Below are 20050 nucleotides of genomic sequence, written 5' to 3'. Positions count from 1 at the left end.
AGAATGCAGCCAACCCGCGAAAAACCACTCTGGCTGCTCACATACCAAGTGCATCCCAAGCACTATATACTACACTACTCTTCGACTGATATAACCAACAGCGCTTTGAGATCATACCAATGGTACACAAAGCGCTATACAAATGCACTATAACTAGTAAAGCAGTCATCTTCTGTAAATATGAATGACTATTTGGAAATATGCAAAAATAGCAAGCACCAGGAAAAATGGGTCCTAAATAGATGTTCATGAACCCATTTTTAGTTTATCAACAAATATGGGCGGTGGTTCAGATGACAGGGGAGCACAATATTAATTTTATGGGAATGTGATATTTGGACAGGAGGGAGTGGGTGCCGCTTGTGGTCTTATGTAGTTCGGGCTGGACCACCCCTTTTGGGGTGGGGCCAAATCTGATTTACATAAAGTATTTCCTCTTCTGTGATGGCTTGGCAGGCTGAAGAACGATGGTCTGGAGGGATGCTTGGCACAATAACAGATTAAGATTAATTGTAAACCTTCCAGCCATCATTCCTTTTGTTTTGCTGGCAGTTGGAACACCATAAAAATCCATGTACAAGGAAAGTACAGCAGACGCCAACCATGAGCATCTTGCATGGTTCTGTGTCTTTCAAACACTGTTTTAGTTTGCAGTGCAAGCGCGGACACTTGCCGCCGCGTAGGTGGGGCTCCTACCTTGTAACCTTGCCTCAGTTTTAGGGGGGTGGGGCAGCTTACTCCCCAGTTTCTGCTCCTTTCGAAGGGGGTTACCCCTTTCCTCCATCATGTCATGACCCCTGTCCCTCCCCTTCCGACTCAGTTCTCATTGGACTCTGATCGTGATCGCATGGTGCACTCCCAGAGTGGCTCCTCCCCAACTCATTCTGTCATCAGTGGTGCAGTAACCACCTGCACGTCAATTCCAACAAAGTCAATACCCACACTCCTAATGCAAAGGTGCTTTATTTGACAAACAAATCTTGTACATAAGGTCAACACAAATACATAGATAAATGGTGAATTACTACATCAGAAGTAGCAGCATAGCGTATAAGAGTAGGAACCCACAAAAGTAACAACAATTGTAACAAATGATACAAGGATATTCAAGATTATGCTTGTTTAAAGTGTCAGGGCAAATTCAACAGTACCAATACTGAACAGTAAATGCAAAGCACAACTGACTGTCAGTTAACCTCATCCTAAAATTGCAATTGATTCAAAAGGACATAATCTCAACAATAATGGCAATACTAACAAATTAATGCAAGTAGGATACACTTCCCTATATGCACTGAAGTAGGCATTAAGTGGCATTTTGTCATTTTGATTTGTAACCATATTAATTTAATGGGTGACATATGGAATACATTACTTACCATATTCTTATGTCCGATACTTGGATCTGCTAAGATTCACATGCTTTGCATAGGCCGCCATCTGGTGGTAGGTGCTGTTAGGATGGATTTTCTATACTTTAGATTTCTCATAAGGTTTGAATACCCTTTCTTGTCCCCATGAATAGTAAAGTGAAATTGACTTTACTAACTTTTCTCTTTGTAGGTCCAGCACACCCCATCCTATGTGGAGTGCTGGGGGTTACCTAGTAGCCCCATAGCCTATGTAACATTTTTTATGTTTTATTTTTTTAAGCAATCATAGAAACCTGGCTGCACCCCGCAGCAGGCCCTGCCCTCTCGTTAGCCATACCGGAAGGATTCGCAATTTACAGGAAAGAGAACCTCCGCCAAATGAGGTGGAGTTGCCCTGATCGCTAAATCTAACCTATCCCTCAGGGAACTGCCCAACCAGGCTTTCCCCTCTGGGGAACTTCTATCAATAAAGCTATCCTACCCTAACACTGCAACCACCACCATACACATCTTATACAGACCACCAGGCCCACTACAAATATTATCCTCTCAAAAAACACTAAACCATTCACAAGAATCATCCTAGGTGATTTCAACCTCAGCCTTCACGACAGCTTAGATCATAATGCCACGACCATTCAAAACACAATGGCCACTCTCGGACTTACTCAACAAATTGAACAAGCCACCCATGACAAAGGCCTTACCTTAGACAGGCTTGCCGACAAATGTATCAACTAGTATCACAGCCAATTCGCCTTGCCCCTGGTCAGACCATAACCTTGTTAGGGAGACTCGGAGGTCCACACGGATGCCTGCAAAGTTTCGGCCCGATTCCATCTCCAGAAGACGATTCACTCGATAATGGTCCAGGTACCCCAGGTATTCGTCTTCTGCAGCCCAGGAAAGTCGTAGGACGTCGGGGCAAAATGAAGATCTTGAGGCTAGTTGGTCCCACCAGTTTAAGGCAGGAGGTCATCCGTGGCGGGCCTTCCCTGTCGAGATGAAAGCGGGGTCAGCACAGCTGCAGGGCTTTACCGGTGCTTCAGCAGTTCTTGAAAATTTTGTCTGCGCGTCTGCTCATCCTCCGCTTTGGATTCCTTGTTCCAGTAGTCAACTGCCTGTAGTCCAAAAATCCTCGCCTTATATGCTGGATTCCATTCATTCACTCCCATGAAGCGGTCAATAAACTGGGGGTTGGCTGTCCTGCAGGACAGCCAGCCACCCAATTAGAAATGTTTTCAGCCAGGCACACCTAAAGACAAAAGGACCGCACACCTACAGACAAAGGACAGCAAAGTTTCGGGATCCTCTCTTACTTCTGAGCCTTAGCAGACGCACTGGACCCTGGGCGGGCTTCAGGGTTGTAGCCCGGCAAAGGCAAAAAGCACTCAAATCTACTGAAAATAATAAAGAGCACAGAAGGAACTCACAGACTAAAAATGTTGAAAAAAGACGACGGGGGGTGGGGGGCATTTTTGAGGAAATGGTCACCCATGGGTGCTGTACTGCAACTGAGAAATCAGCCTGCTAGTAACCTGCACAAAAAGTTAACAGAAATTTGCCACCAGCCATTTAGGTTCAGTCAGTGTAACAAAATGTTACATGAGTGGGAGAAGGAGTTACAATGTAACCCCCCCAGCGGCCCACATAAGGGTGTGTGTGTGCTGGACCCACAAAAGAGAAAGTAATAAAACATCAAGGGGAGACCAAGGGACCCCTCGGTGGCACTGCACAGGGGGTGCTGGGTGTCAAAGTAAAAAGCAGATGCCTGTATTAAAAAATAAATGGAGTTTACCGGACTCCATAAAACAGTAAGAAAGAAATCCCAGTCAGCTAAAAAGAATGAGTGGTAAAAATTTCCACTCACAAGATTAAAATCAAGAAAGTCCACTGTCAAGCAAAAGAGCTGGGGGTCTCCCAGGTTAAAGGGAATAGGCACAAAAACTGAAAATTCTCTGAGCCGAGGAGGCATGCAGAAGTAAAGGACAAGCAAGAAGGCCTAATGGCCTTTGCCAGGGTCAGGCAATAGCACCCAATATAAATAGCCCCATATGAGAGGCACAAAAGGCTGCAGGAAGCAGTAGGAAGGAGCTGGAGCAGGAGGTGGAAGGTTGGCAGTAGTAGCAGAAGAGCAAAAAGCTGGCAATTCACGAGGAAGTGTGACCACTTAAGGGATGCGGAGACGAGAAAAGAGCAGATTTCACCTGCAGGTTCTGAGTTGATCCTGTGTTCACAAACCCTGTCTGGCTATGACTGCACCGAGAGAGACTTGGAGAAATGGTTTAACAAGGTTTAATAAGATGCGCCCATCAGCTGTGACTGCAGAGCTGAGGCTGTGCAGCTACCAGATTCCTATGTGCATAAGCAAGCCGAGAGGAGAGCCGGAGACTCTCCACAGTTGAGGCCGGATCAAGAAGTTGCTCAAGTAACAATAAGAGCAAGCATTACCCAGGCAAGTAGGAAAACCCTTTCTAAAGTGAAACCAGCCCTATTAAAAAGTGTCAAAGTTGTTGCAAATACGTTGTCCTCTGATACAAGGGTGACAAGTTAACCCCAATGCCGCAAGACAGTTTAGGGCTAACTGCTGGGGTCAAGAAGGTGTACATAAAGCTGGGGAAGGGAGCTGGGTGTTTGTTAAAAGAACAGAACAACAATCTGTAAAGCTGAGACGGTTGAAGCTGAGAGAGCGAAGCAGTCTAGAAGCCAAGGCAGATTCCAGTGGTAGACAGGCCGAAGAGGCAAAAATGCTGCCCCTTCCTTAGGCCATAGGAAGGAAGGGTGCCTTACCAACCTACCCGTGGAGGTTTTAGTCTCGTTATCTTTAAGTTACCTAATAAATGCTCAAAGTACCAAGTTGCAGCAGGGGTAACGGAACTGTTGTCTAAAAAATTGTCAGAACACATATGGAAAGTGGTTGAAGCAGTAGTATACTTTGAAACAAGGGAGACTGCTTTCACAGTACCTTTAGCAGAAGGGAGTTGTCAAGAGGCAAGCAACCGCCTTAGAAGATGCATCCTGACAAGTTCTACCCAAGACGCTGCAGAGGTTACAAAAAGATGGACAGTTGTTGAAGCAGAAGTGGTACTTAATTTTGCCAACTTTGTAATGGGAAATAGGTTATCCAGGATTAGTGTGAGGGCCAGTTGTGTAGTCTAGGAGACTTTCCCTTAGAACCTAGACTAGGTAGGGAACTTGATGGTAGAGTAGGCTTAGTTAGGCAGTTTCTTAATAAAATGTCAAATACTGAGAAAGCTACAAGCAGTTGTGCGCCTCACATTGCCGACATCTTCCAGTATGCACAGCAGGTAGTTATACATTTGCCCAAAGTATATAGTCATTTGCATGCCTTAGTAGGGGGTGCTTCTGAACTAGAGTGGAATACCAGCTCTCTTACTGGTGGTGGCGGCTACCAGGGAGTCTGGTTTACATGTCCTAATATATAGAGGGTCAGATGGAGAAGGTCTGAATATTTTCTCTACTGTAGGGTTTACTGCCCTGTTAAGGGAAGGCGTAGTGAGTGATGGGACAATTCTTTTCTTTATGGACTGTAGCAAAGGAATGGCCTGGCTGATGGCCTTATTTTCATTCCAGATGTCTTCCACAAAGTCAGTGCCGTCAACTACGGCCTCTTTAGTGTGTTTATATATAAATGGTTGGCTGCCCTTTAAGCAGGTCATTGAACAACTACTGATCGTCAATTGGAGAAGTATGTCCACTCTCCGGTACAACAACATCTGGAGTGTCAATAATGATGGGAATATAAATAGGGTTGCCCGATTGTGTGTTGACCTTACAGGTTCTTCATAACATTTAAATACAAGGAAAGTGGTAAAGACCAGGTTTGTGCAGGACAGGACACAAGCACACTACAAGATTAGTGTTAAAAGACTTGGGGTACTGAATACTCAGACATGTGATTGCATTAGCTTATTATTAAATTCAATTATGTTGGGCATGCTGAACACTTTTACGACAAATAAAATATATCTATGAAAAACAATCACAATCTATTGTGTCAATACATTCAGCATATCTAAGATAATTTAATTTAATAAATAAGCTAACGCAATCTATTAGTGAATTCTGGGGTCAGCCGAGCCGTACCTAGGGTCCGCGGACCTCTAGCTCACAGAAGGCCCCAACTCCTTCCAATGTCCCAAAGAAGTCGAGTTCCACACAAGGAGCAAGAGTTCCTGCCGTTTTCTATCATATCAAACGAGCAGGGACAACATACTAGCTCCATCCACGTACATCTGAACAATTTCAGGCTCGCAGGCCCTTTTTGAACACGTGACATAATTGTCGTCACTTACCAAAATCCTTCCCCGAACCCAACCATGCTGGGTTGGCTTCCAGAGTGGTAGGTCCAGTATTGAGACATATAGGGTGTTTGGTTATTGGTGTACGCGTTGTCAGGTGGTGTACTTGGTTCATCCCTAAAAATTGCTACCGGAGAAATGTTACATTAGAACCACTGATGATTGGCTGGAGATTCTGGCCGCCAGCCCCTGTCCCTCAGTGTACTGATTGGTCAGGCTGCGGGCGCCCAATCCTGGGACCATCGTCGTTCCCAGCCCGCGAGACACCTGCTCTCGTACAATGTGTATCAATAAGATGTGACTATGTGATAGTGTATAACAATGAGGTCTTTGCTGAGAACAGTCCCGTCACAGCGCATGTTGTAGGTAAATGTTGCAATTATGTGGCAAGGTTCAGTCTCAGACGCGAGATGGCTGCATCTTCCCAGCTTCCAGGTTTTGGCATCACCTCAGGTCAGCCGGATCACGTGTGAGGAGACCACTAGGAAAGCCGAATTTCTTTGATTTGATTTGTATTTTAGCATGCGGTATCCTGCCCTGTAGCTGGGCTCATTGTGGCACCATGAGTGAGGAATGTAACTTGCAACATTGTGGCCTTACCGGTGGAAGTCCCTGCCAGGGCGATTCTGCTCACTCAGCAGCTTGCACCGTCGAGATCTCTGTAGAAGGAGTTTACTGGGCTGGATTGATCTGAGGCCTACCTAAATTCTAGTTATTGATCAAATATGATTGCTCAAGGGTTAAAAGCATGCAATGAGTGGTCAGGGCCCTCAAGTGCTCCTGTCCATCCATAGAGTAAATAGCGAGTAGCATCTGCAAGCATATACACATGTTCTTCTGGCATCTTTCGTTTCTGCGGTGCGATAGCGGGCCTATATGAAAAATAAACAAACAGGATGTATGTCACTGTCCTCTAGATCATAGAACTGTACGCAGATGTTCTTCGTGTGGATTGGTGTAGGAGTGTCCCGATTGTGCCCTCTGCACGCGTGCTTTCTGTCCAACGAGGCTATGTCGTCATGAAGTCTTCACCGACCTGCAGCATGGCTTGCGGGGACGTCAATCGAGTTGGTCCATATAGTTGTTTCCAGCTCGGTCTTGGTTGTCATTGGTTGTGTTGGCTAAGGCTCTTGCCATCGCGGGATTGATCGGGCGGAGGGCTGGATGTCGGTCATGATGTGAGCTTACGTTGGGAGCTGTGGGACCGGGTGCAATCTCGGATAATCTATAGTAGTTCTGTCGGGAGTGCTTCTTCCGGTTACGGGCCCCATCAGGAGGGAAGAGCCACTCGGATTTTCCCTCTTCAAATCACATGACCGAGTATTCAGTACTCCAAAAGTATTTAAACACCAATCTAGTCATGTACTTGTGTCCTGTCGTGTCAATGGTGACATCTGGGTCGTCCTGGTCATCTTGGTGAACATCGTCGAGTCTTGACTAGGATCATCTGGGTCCACCATACATCCTGACCTGCTTGATCATCCCCTTGTAGAGAGTAATGGGAGGTACCAATGACTGTACGAGTGACTATATGGCGGTGGTGTCTTGTGTAACTCGTACCACCCTTGATGTTTTACTAAAGTAAAATTCATGTTTGGTATGACTGAAATGTCTTAGAATGAGTTGGATGGGATTGGTGTACAAGTGAGGGAACGCTGAGCTGTACATCCAACTGTGATTGCTGTGAACGGACTTTGCCATCACTGGAGAAATGATTGGCATGCTAGTTGTATTTAGGGTGCATATGTTTGCAGATATGGATGGTGCAACAGAACTGTTGAATGCAGGCATAGTTGATATGCAGGTACATGAAGTTGGTGTGAAAGATATCGCCTGGATACAAGGGTGCCATGTGAGCAGATGTCCACTTAGTGTGCAGATACAGTTGCTGTGGAGCTAGTGATTTGATAGTGGTGAGACTGCTGAAATGGATGGCTAGTGACTGCAGACAGGTATGCTTGGCCAGTAAAGTGGTTGGTGCCTTGACACGGCTTTACTGCTCACAAGATTTTTCTTGTACTAAACCAACCATGTATGTACTGTTGCACTATGCACTGTATGTACGAGGAGAGTGAGCAAAGGTGTCCTTGAAAGGGCTTGACGAGCAAAAACAGGACGACAGTTGGTACTGCATAGGGATTCTTGTATTTCCCAGAGCACTTGGCATACAGATGATGTAACCGTTTTCTCCCAGGTGAGGACACCCAAGCACGTGAGGTCTGTCTTTCATTGGGACATATGTGGACACCTGTGAAGGTATGACAAGTGTTGTTGGCAGCATGTTTGGGTGGTTTCCTGGTGGAAAGTGTGTGAACATGTTTTATTTATGCCACTTTTTGGAGTTTCCAGGATTGGTGGGTAATACATTCTTGGCCGATGGCGAAAGTTAGACGTCTGGATTCCCCAGCTGTCTTCTTTTAAGAAATGCACAGGGTTCCCAGTTTTCCTTGGTGGCTGTGCCACCCCAAGCCCAAATCTGTAGGTTGTCAACAAAGCCAAATCCAGTCTTCGACAGGGCGTTGGATGTACCAGTGATTTAGCCTTTTCCCTTTGCGCCCAGATAGGTGCACCCACACGTGAGGTACCGTTTTCGTCGGACACATGTGGGAATGTGGAAAGGTAGGACATGTGTTGGCAGCGTGTTTCGGTGGTTTCCTAATGGTAAATGTCTCAAGTTTTTTCCCCTACATTTTGGACGGGTGATAAATTCTACAGTGATTTCCGCAAGTCAGACATCTTTGAATTCCCACGGGTGTCTCTTCAGAAATGCATGGGGTTCGCCGTTTTAGTGGCTGTGACACCCCAGGCCCAAATCTGTGTTTGTCCACATGACCAACATCCTAAAAATGTCCTGTTCCCAGACCCATTTGGATACCAGTGGTATTCCCTTTGGGCCCAAGTGCTCCCACATGTGAGGTACTGTTTTCATCGGGACACCTGTGGGAACGTAGGACATTTGTTGCTTTCTCTTAGTTTTGATAAACTTTTCATACATTTGCTATTGCACTTTGTTACACAACCATTTAATTTCCTAAATGCAACCTACATTTAGTCGCTGCGTTAGGACTGTACGCTTTTGTAACCTGCACAAGTCACCTATCCTTCAAAAGGTCTGCCTGTGCTCTTTAAAAAAAATGGTATGCTTGCCATCCCTTCACCACATTGGTTTTCCTTATTTTCAAATACTAAGTACGCCGGTTTAGGCCATCAGCATAAAACCATGCTCAGTTTTTGGCTTGTGGTATTGCTTGTGTGATTTCTTAACTAGTAGAGTCGGGGAATGTAGCGGTGTATTGCTTTTCTCAATATTCACAGAAGCCATTAACCTACAGGTCCGAACATGTGCAGCATATACCTTTCTTTCTGTCATTTTTCCAAATCTTTCCCAAACTATGGGAAGGAACAAGTTATTTACCTGCAACTATTGTTCTCCAGCATGGGTCTGGCATGGATTCACATGCTCATGAATATTCCCCGTCATCAGGCTGGGAATCCTCGGTAAAGAACAAATCAGTATCAGTTTTGTTTCTGATCTGTCTTTCTTAGTAGTAACCAATCACTGATCTCTGGGTCATACTGCCCCCCAGCCAATGACTGCCTTCTCCCTAAGCCCCGCCTCTGGCAGCCATCCTCAGATTTGCTAGCACGCAAAGTGGCAGTATGACCAAGTGAAGAGCCGCAGAGGGGTAGGCTGGAGAACAACAGTTACAAGTAAGTAACTTGTTCCTTCTCCAGCATGGGGTCTGGCATGGATTCACATGCTCATGAATAAAGAATACATAGCAGTATACACATGCACAACCACGGGAGGTGGCAAAGGCTCAACATTAAGCACTTCTTACCTCCTCACCAGGCTCACCTTAGGCGAACAGGTTGCGCAGCACTGCGTGGCCGACCCTGGACTCCTCCCTGGAGTCCTGATCGACGCAGTAGAATCTTGTGAAGGTGTGTGTCGACCTCCACGTAGCATCCCTGCAGATGTCCAGCAGGGGCACATCAGACAGGAACGCCGTAGTAGCAGCGATCGCTCTGGTCGAATGGGCTCTCGGAGGCCAGGCAGCGGTCGGTTTGCCAACCGGTGACAGTGCATAATGTAGCCGGAGAGCCATCTAGAAATGGAAGTCTTCAAGAGAGCCTTACCTTGATTCACAGGTCCAAAGTTAACAAACAGCTGTGATGTCTTCCGAAAACTCTTCGTGCGGTCCACGTAGAACTTCAGCGCTCTAGCTACATCCTCTCGGCCAGCGTCGAAGGCGACGGGAAGAAAACTGGTAACACCAAGGGGTCGTTGAGGTGGAAGTCCGACGGCACCTTGGGCATAAAGGAGGGTTGCGTCCTCAGCACCACCCTCGTGTCATGGAAAGTCAAGTATGGAGGCTTGCAAGATAGGGCCTGGATCTCACCCACTCGTCGTGCAGAGGTGATGGCCACGAGGAACGTGACATGACAGGAACTTCAAAGGCGCCAAATGCATAGGCTCGAATGGGGCCCCCATGAGCCTGGTCAGCACCACATTAAGCTCCCACGCCGGGGCCTTCACCGGTGGGAATGATCGGAACAGTCCCTTCATGAATTCCTTCACCAGGCGATGAGACCACAAGGATGCCCGTCCCGTAGTCCTGGTATATCGGGAGATAGCAGCCAGATGTATTTTGATGGAGGTGTGAGCCAGTCCAGCTTTGGCCAGTGACAGTAGGTACGGCAGTACTTGAGGGGCCGTAATCCGCAGTGGGTTGATCTTCTGTGCACGGCCCCAGACAGAGAACCTCTTCCATTTATGATCGTAACTCTTGAGAGTTGAGGACGCTCTGGCTTTTGCAAGAACCTCTCTGCAATCAGCCGGTATATCGTACCCTCCAAACTCTAGTGCCGCTGTTGCCAGGCCTGCAAGTTCAGCGACTGTGGGTCGTGATGGAGAATGGCGCCTCCTTCTCTGGAGAGAAGATCTGCATCCGCCGGCAGCTTGACTGGCGGGGACCTTGACAAGTCCAGAAGGTCTGGGAACCAGATCTGCCTCGGCCACGCCGGTGCGACGAGGATCATCCTGCACCTGGACCTCTTGAGCCGGTTGATGAGGCGGAGCAGCAACGGCAACGGAGGGAACGCATAGAGAAACAGGCCGTCCCAGGGGAACGAGAAAGCATCGCCCATGCTCCTCGGGTGTGGGAACCTGCTGGCGAACCTCTGGCACTTGGAGTTCGCCGCCGCAAACAGGTCGATCTGAGGTTTGCCCCAACGTTGGAAGAGCCGATCCACTTGATACTGTCGCAGTTCCCACTCGTGGCACGGGCGCAGCTCCCTGCTGAGCGAGTCGGAGATGGTGTTTTTTATTCCTGCAGAGTGGAAAGGAACCAGAAACATCCCCTGGGCGACAGCCCAGTGCCACAGATCCTGGGCCTCCTTGAATAGGGCTGGGGATCTGGTGCCCCCTTGCTTCCGTATGTAGAACATCATGATGGTGGTGTTGTCGGTGAAGATCCTCACCACTTTGTCCTTGAGGGACGGAAGGAACGACTTGAGCTCCCAGAACACTGCTCAGAGCTCCAGAATGTTGATGTGGAGAGACCTCTCCTCTGGGAGCCAAAGGCCTCTTGCGTGGAGATCTCCGGTGTGGGCTCCCCAACACTCCAGAGAGGCGTCCGTCATCACCATCTCCCGAAATGCTGGGGTTTGAAAGTCTGTGCCTGTAGTGAGGTGAGCCCAGGTGCCCCACCACAGGATCGCCCGACTGAACTCCTCATTGAGTGGGATCCGGTCCTCGAAGCAGCCCGTCGCCTGAAACCAGCAGGCGTCAAGGAACTCCTGCAGGGGACGCATCCGAAGTCTGCAAAGGGGTACAAGGTAGATGCATGAGGACATCATCCCGAGAAGGGACTTGATGGACCTCACCCTGGCCTTGCCCCACTGTATCGAGCATCGCTCCCAGAACAGCGCTACTTGCGATGGAACCAGGTGGGATTTGGGGTAGTTGATGGCGAACCCCAGCTCCTTGAGTAACCGGACGGTCCTCGCCGTATGTTCGACGGCGAGTTCCCTTGTCCTTGCCCGGATTAGCCAGTCGCCCAGGTAGGGGTAGACGTGGATCCCCTGCAGACACAGCCGCGCCGCCACTCGTGCCAGGCACTTGGTGAAAACCCTGGGTGCTGACTTTAATCCGAACGGTAGGGCTCTGAATTGGTAGTGACGTACCTGCACCACGAACCTGAGGAACTTCATGTGCCTTTTTAGAATGGGGATGTGAAAGTAAGCATCCTCCAGGTCCAACGACGATAAGAAGTCGCCTCCCTCCAGCTGTCCCAGCACATGCTGGAGGGTGACCATCCTGAATTTCTGCGCCTTGATGTACTTGTTTAACCGACGCAGGTCCAGAATGGGGCGCCAACCACCTGTCTTCTTTCTGATGAGGAAGTACACTCCGGAGCCCCAGAGCCTCCTGGGGACGAGCTCGATGGCACCTTTCTTGAGCATCGCCTTCACCTCCAACAGCAGCTGAGGGACGTGATTCTCCTTCCTGGCCACAGGAGGAATGCGAGGGCAGTTCTTTTGGAATTCCAGTGAGTGCCCGTTGGCCAGGGTGTCCGACACCCAACGATCGGTAGAGATGGACTCCCACACGCTGACTAACTTCGTCAGCCGGCCTCCCACCGGGGTGCTTCGGTGGGGGCCCCGACAACCCGGCCGGGTCAGTCTTGCTTGGAGGCGGCCTTGCCGACAACGGCAGGATCCCCCTTGCTTGCTGCGACCTGTGTAGGCCGCCTGGGAAGAGGAGCGGGCCGCCTGGCGGTAAGTGGGGGAGCCGCCGCTGGATCCTTTGGAGGCACCCTGTCTGCCTCTGTAGCTCCGAAAAAGGCCGTCGCTGTTGAAGCACCCCAAGGGCCCGGGCCGTCTCCGAGTCGGTCTTGATGGCCTGTAGAGACTCGTCCACCACCTTACCAAAAAGATTGTTGCCGTCGAATGGCATGTCCAACACTCTGGTCTGGACATCCTGGCGAAAGTCTGTCGCCTTGAGCCATCCTCGTCGTCGGAGGCAAACTCCGTTGCCCAGTTGGCGAAATCCGGTATCGGCAATGTCCGTTGCCACAGTTATGGCGTGATCCGACGCCACCTCGCCTTCCTGCAGAATTTCTAGGGCCTCCGCCCTTTTGTCATCAGGCAGGAAGTCTAACAGGGGAGCTATCTTGAACCAGAGCTCCCGGTCGTAGCGGGCCACGATCGCCAAGGCATTGACCGCCTTAATCGTCCTCGCCGCCGAAGAGATGACTCGTTGTCCCATAGAGTCCAACTTCTTGCCCTTGCTGTCCGGCGGGGAAGTGGAAGCCGCCGCACCTGCTGCCTTCTTCTTAGCCGCTGCCGAGACGACCGAGTCCGGCGTGGGCTGGGCCCTGAGGCACAAGGGGGCGGCATCAGGGACTCGGTACTTCTTCTCGTACCTGTCGCTCTTGGCGGGTGTTGTGGAAGGGCTCGAGGACAGCAAGCCCCTCATCCCAGCGAGTAAAGGCACCACGAGGACTGTCTTCCTCTTGGCCTCTCGTTGTTGGTACAGAAACCACTCCTTTTTCTGTTCTTCAGGGCAGAGCTGGAAGAGCTTGGATGCCCTGGTTATCATGGCGTGGAAAGAGCCAATCTCGTCAGCTGGAAATCCCCGGGCGGGGGGATGCGACGACAGGATGTCCGCTGTGTCATCGCCGCCGTCATCGTCCGTCCCCGTCGCTGTATCCGTTGCCGTATCCTCTCTAGGGTCCGATGAGGGGTCCACCGGTCTCGCAGGCACAAAAGGGCAGAGCGGGGTGGACTCTCCTCCGCTTGTTCGGAGGGCTTCCCGACGAGCCTGGTTCTGGATCCTCCGTCGGGGTCCGTGCTAATCTCGGTACATAAGGATTGGATCGCCAACAAAATGGCCGCCGAGCTATCCTGGGGCTCGGGCAATGGCTGCGACGGAGGGGATGGCCGCTCCACTGGGCCCTGTTCGTCGTTGCCATCTTCGATCACGTCAGCAGGGACCGTCCCCTGGGATCGAACCTTCTCGAACCTCTCGTTGAGGCCTATGAACCGCTCGTTGAGGCCTATGAACCTTTCGTTGAGGCCCTTCTCGGTTTCCACCAGTTCCTCCTCAGAGGCTTATTCCGAGTCTGTAATGGCCACCGCCTCCCCCCTCTTTTTTCAACCGGGGGCTTCACGGGGCTCTTAGCGATGGGCTGGAAAGAGGAATCCCTCTGCGGTGGGAGGGATACTCTGGGCCCGGAGGGCGTTTCCACAGGCGTAGTCTCAGCCGGCTTCACCAGGGTCGCAGCGACCACTTCGGTACAGGCCTTTGCCGGGTGGATCAAAGCCCTCAGCACCTTAGGTGCGTCCTGGGCCTTCGCCTTGGGGGAGGGGTCAGCGCCTCGCTCACCCTTCGAGATCGACCGGGTCCGCTCCAGCGGCCTACACGGGTTCTCGGACTTCCTCTTCCCCGAACCAGAGCGCTGGCTCATGGTCGAATGTGCCGGGGAAGTAGTGCCCTGCTTGGCAACTGAAGAGCCCGACCTTTCGGCGCTCCCGGTGCCCGCAGACTCGCGGTGCTTACCCTTCTGTTGGGCCCCCGTCGCCGGGGCACCCTCACAGGACTTAGAAGCCTGCTCAGACTTCTTCTCCTTCTCACCTGCTGCGCCCTTCTCCGGCGAGGCGGGAACGGCGATCTTGTTTGGTCCGTTCCGAAAGGTTCTTGCAGAACGGACAGTCTTTCTCCACGTGCGTCTTGAAGGCAGTAGAGACATTGCGAATGTTCGTCCTCCTTGAAAACGTTCTGTAATCCGCATCCAGGGCAGCACCTGAACAGCTTGGATCCGGGCGTCGAGCTTCCCTTGTCCTGGGCCATGTCCGTTGAGGTAGGCCGCAGATCTTCCGGAATCCTCCCAAGAAGTATAAACTCGACAAAAACTTCACCCTTGAGGGGCGTAGAAGAATTCCGAAATGGGTCCCCGTTATCGGAAGTAGAAACGGTGGAGCTTGAGGCTCGATTAAACCGAAAAAATGAGAACATCTCCTAAAAAAAGCGTGAAAATGCAGTAAAAAACTTGAGCTAAACACGAGGACTCCAACACTTGAGCGTGCGGTAAAAATCTGAGGATGGCTGCCAGAGGCGGGGCTTAGGGAGAGGGCAGTCATTGACTGGGGGGCAGTATGACCCAGAGATCAGTGATTGGTTACTACTAATAAAGACCGATCAGAAACGAAACTGATACCGATTTTTTCTTTACCGAGGATTCCCAGCCTGACGACGGGGAATATTCATGAGCATGTGAATCCATGCCAGACCCCATGCTGGAGAATTGTGTTTACATCATTGTTGCTTGATCTGCGCAAATGACCCCTTCCTAAACTTGGAATGTTGTCTACTTTTCAGAAATGTATGCCTTTCCGTCTGCCCATTCAGCTTTCCAACCCTCCTCTTACATTCCCGTCCACGCAGGTCCAATTGGGGGGAAAAAGGACAAAAAAAAGCTTGGCTCTCACAAAACTGATGAACTTATGAAAATATGTTTTTTTTGCTTCCACTCAATCTGTTCTTGGAAGCTTGGAAAATGTCGAATCTAGAACAAACCGTTTGTTCCTAGCTCTTACAAGGAAAGAAAAGACACAGGCATCTTTGTACATCATTGTATTGGCATTTTCTGAAGAAAATAACGCAAAATGTGCTCTTTTTTGTTATTTTCTCTCGCCCTCATAAAGCAAACTTGTGGGCGTTAGGACCACTTACACGTGGCAAGAAAAGGGGCCAAATGGGACCACGATATCTCATGCAACAAAAGTTACAAGGGATTGAATAGCGACATATCGAAATCTCCAAAAAAGGGCTCAGTACTGGGAGGGAAAACCTTCAGCAGTTAAGGGGTTAACAGGCTTTGCTCTTGTTAACTGTACTTCACATCAAGCCTACCTCTGCGAGTCTAAACCCAACTGCTCAGCCACTCACTATTGGAGACTTTAGTATGAAGCGGATGCCACTTTTACTGAAAAAGCACAAATAATTTCATTACAATGAGACATTTGCTTTAATCCAGCACTGGTCATGGGTGGAGCTCTCTGGAATTACAAGAGGTTCTAAAACATTTCCAGTAGAAAGAACCTATCCGGATGCGCTGGTTTCAGTTTAGGTGGCAGCTTAAAATACACTCTGGAGTAGAGTTTGAAACCACCAGCACAGTCTTGCATGGGATTTTGGAGTATGCAATACTTTACCATACAACAGGAATCAGGCATGTCAAGAAGCATCCCTCCTTCACATTAGACAGTGGTATCAACAACCAATTACTGGAGATCTAAGGCGGCTAGAATGACAACCCCACCTTCACATTTTATGCAAATGTAAGACGCTAACAATTCTGGACAAAGAACCTAGTTCAAAATACCACAATCATTCCTGGTCCCAAGCACTTGATTTTCAATGTACTGCTGAGGCAAAAATGTACAATTTCCCATGCTGAAATCTTATGGACAAAAGGTGGCAGTCTGGGTAAGGAGAGGTTTGTCATAGGCACTGAAGCTTATGAGATGCTTGAAAGCGGAATACTAGATGGAGGACTTCGTAAACTAGCCTCTATGGAAATGATCACAATGGTTTTGGAGGGCCGAGAGTCTGAGTTTTATGAAGTCTCTAACCCCTTTTGGGATTTGTACTCAAAATAGCATTTGAGTCAGTCAGGCAGATGCAGCTGAGGTGGTGAGGAGATTTAATGGGGGTGGTACTTTGGGAGTTTGAGAATTGAGACTTCATTTGATGCCTCAACTACACTGGTGCTTTAGATTTGAACTGCAGTAATTTATACTAAGCAAGTGAAGCAGGTCTATTTTTACTTTTAGTCCATGAACTCTAAAGTAGAACTTTGTTTTGAGGAAAAAGATTTTAAAAAAACAAGATCTGAATAAGACACATTAGAGTAAAGCCTGGACAACTCAAGGAGGCAAATGGCACATATCCTTGGACTATATGTGTTATACTGATCAAGTTAACTTCACTATACAACAAACTTAACCCAGGAATATAGAAACTAGCAGTACATATGAATACAATTAAATTACAAGAGTATGATTAAAATGACTTACTAAATATTAGGAGATATATAGTGTATTTTCGAACAGTTCTTGTCTGCTACAATCATCCCTTCTGTTGCTCTTGTATCAGCTCCAAGAACTATACCATCCTTTAAAAAAAAAAGTTTACAATGAAAGTTATTCATTTTAAAGGCATTTTCAGTATGCATTCAATTCCTAACAGCTTAAATCAGAGGTCTGCAACCTGTAGCTCCAGATGTTTTGGACTAGAACGCCCAAGATACCCCACTATTGACAACGTAGCTTAGGGCTGATGGGAGTTGAAGTCAAAACACTTGTGTATAGGCGCGGTACAAATGCCATATCATATCTTATATCATATCTGCAGAGCAAAGGTTGCAGAGCCCTTGCTTGCATAGAAAATATTTTATTTTCATGCACAGATCCATACAGCAAAATATTACAATAAAGAATGGAAAGGAGTGAGACCCAAGACTTAAGTACTCTAGCGTAACCAGCAAAATTTATTAAAGAAAAAGGGAAGGAAATTGAAGTAGGTTCTAGAGGAAAAGTAAACATACATTTGAAAAACGAGTCAAATACCAGACTTCAAATCCAAACAGTGAGTCTGGTGTTGTGCGTGGGCAACCATTTCAAATTATTTAATAGCTTTCCGGGGACACCCTACTTTGTTGGGGTTGTTTCTGCTGGATTGCATCGTTTGGAATGCTTTGTGATGGGCATGTTATGCTATGTACCTGCACTGTCTTGAAGTGCTATGCTCACTTAGGTTTGGTATGTTACTTCGTGTTATGATATTCTACACCACGCTATGTTTTTATGCTGTAGAAACCGATTGTGCAATGTTTTATGTAATATGATGGAATGGTGATTTGTATAGTATCCCTCCCATTTGTATAATCTCAAAGCGATGTAGGTGAACACCCATGTATAATAAGTTTGTCAGAGGAGTTCGGAATGAGTGCGTTTTAGCCAATATGAAGATCGGTAGTGGTGGTCAAGTCCCTGCTAGCAACCCATGTCAAGCTGGCATGTGGATGGGGGCTGTGAGAGCAGGAGACTCATGTGTGCAGCTAGACCGAATTTGCGTTGTGGGGGATAGCTGCATTCCTATGGCAGAGGTGTTGTGCAATGTGTTTTAGAGGAGTGTATGATAGCAGATGCATGCAGGTGGTTGGCCGTACCTTCGGCCATCTTCCATAATCACGGAGTGTGATGCATACCTGCGAGTCCAGGCTGGTTTCTTGGTTTCATAGATGCAGCGGACGTTGGAAAGGGACGAATTCAAAGCACAGCAATATTCTAAACAGTGGCTATATGCACAAACTGTGGGTGAATTTGGTGGCTATACGCAAATGCAACTGAAATTTACGGTGACTAGTCTCACAAAAGCAGCTAGATTGGACGCGGGAGTATACGCAAAATACTGCTGAAATGACAAAGGCTATACTCAAAAGTGCCTGGTGAGGTTGAGGCCTGCGTAGCGGACCCGGTGGCCAGCCAATGGGACAGTGCGCAGGGGAGAGAAGGAAGGAGGGCCTAATGGAGAACGAGGAAGGAGGAAAAGGGATACAAGCACTGGGTGATGGTGTAGCCAAGGCCCCCTCAGCCCCAGGCAGGTATGAAGGGCTCGACCTACAGTGGAAGAGCTTGCTGGGATCAATGTTTTTTTTCCCCAAAACTTAATGCAAGTTAACTAGAATCTACCGGAGTGCTATCATTTTTTGACCCGTGTTTGTATTCGGGATAATGTTCAGAAATGTGCTAATTTCCTTCTACCTTAGAGACCCCCAGCTCTTTTGCTGGAGATTGCACGACTTTAATTTCTAACCTGACGATAGTGAGACCTTTTTCCCCACTCTCTCATGTAGTTTTCTGTGATTTGAACTCTGTTTTTTGGTTTTGGAGCCTAAACTCCCTAGGCATCATCTTCTTACATTGTGTCACCCCTTCAGTGCAGTGACACAGGAACATCTTCCAGATTTCCAAAAGGTTTAAATACCTTCTCTTAGTTAAACTACTGTTTCCAAGAGCATTGAAATGAAATTGACTACTTATATTGTGTAACTTTCTAGCCCCAGCACACACTATCTTACAGTACAGTGCTGGAGGGGTTACTTAGTATCCCCTTTGTCTAGTTTCTTATGTAACATTTTTATGTTACCCTTTCTACAATTAAGGGCTGGTGGCAGTGGTTTACTTTTTCCTACGGTTGTGTATTTCTACCGCGGGCTGCAATTGCAGCTTTAGCAAAGCACACATGGGTGCCCATTTTGTCAAAATGGCCCTGGTCGTCTTTTTTCACCATTTCTTGTTCGGAAGGTCCTTCTTGAGATTTACTATGCACACCAAACCAGGTTTTGTCCCTTTGTTTGGTCTTTGGCAGGATTCACTGGTGAAGCCCGCCTCTGGCTCCAGCATGTCTGGCAGGACAGGAAGTGAGGTAGGTGCCCGAAACTTCCTGTGCTTAATCCCCTTGGTTACAGTAATGCACTCAAAGTTGATCGATTGGCTGGCTGGCTGTCCTTGGAGGACAGCCACCCTGCTCTGAGTGACTGCTAGGTTGCAAATGAATGTGAGTAACCTGCATAAAAGGTGAGGTCTTCTGCTTGGAAGTCAGAGTCAACCACTGGACGAAGAAATCCGAAGAAGAACTTGGAAGAGATGCCTGCTGCAACTCCTGGACCGTTGGTTTGCCCGGTGAAGCCCTGCTGCAGTGCTGAAGCTCTGAATTTGCAGCATCTAGAGAAGCCCTGCAAAGGACGACTTCTCCCCTTGGGTTGGTGGGACCAATCGACCTCAAGACGAACTCATCTGGAAATCCTCTCGGAGCTGGCTGTACTTCCATAGCAGTTGCAGAAACTGATTTGCAGGGAGTGGAACACCAGAATCTCAAGTCGGACTCGATCTCCAGGAAGATCCTCTGGACTCCCATGAAGCAGGACTGACCAAGCCTGAGTCACCTCAACAGAATGCTGGTCCCCAGATGCAAGGCAAGCCCAGAAGGTATCCGAGAAGCGCAGTGGTGCTATTCACGAGAAGCTGAAACCGCGAAGTACCGCTGAGCTTTAGTTTGCACAGCCGCCGAACTTCAATTCGTAGTGCAGGAGTCCTCAGACATCCTCCCTCTTGTCCTCACGACTGAGGCCCAGGAAAAACAGGATCTGCAGACGTACAACTGGAACAGAAGCCAGCAGGAACCAATTTCTTCAGATCCAGGGTTCTGTACACTAAGGGGACTTACCTCTTGTTGTGTAGCCTTGCTAGCTCTCAGTGGAGACGGGTCTTGGTTGCTTTTGC

The 20050-nt window shown here is 48.5% G+C and overlaps 1 protein-coding gene across 1 annotated transcript in view; it reads right to left on the bottom strand.

Annotated features, from left to right (window-relative positions):
- The window catches only part of PSMB7 (proteasome 20S subunit beta 7), a 322016-nt gene that overhangs the window by 252775 nt on the left and 49191 nt on the right, over nucleotides 1-20050 (bottom strand). Inside the window, exon 3 of the mRNA XM_069609451.1 lies at nucleotides 16781-16878. Within this exon, the coding sequence (XP_069465552.1) occupies nucleotides 16781-16878 (98 nt within the window). The remainder of the gene's footprint in view (nucleotides 1-16780; nucleotides 16879-20050) is intronic.

The sequence above is a fragment of the Ambystoma mexicanum genome, chromosome 8 (assembly GCF_040938575.1).
Source record: "Ambystoma mexicanum isolate Mex_15411 chromosome 8, UKY_AmexF1_1, whole genome shotgun sequence".
Lineage (NCBI taxonomy): Eukaryota > Metazoa > Chordata > Amphibia > Caudata > Ambystomatidae > Ambystoma > Ambystoma mexicanum.
Note: the sequence above shows the minus strand (reverse complement) of the source record. Positions and strands in the feature narration are given on the sequence as shown.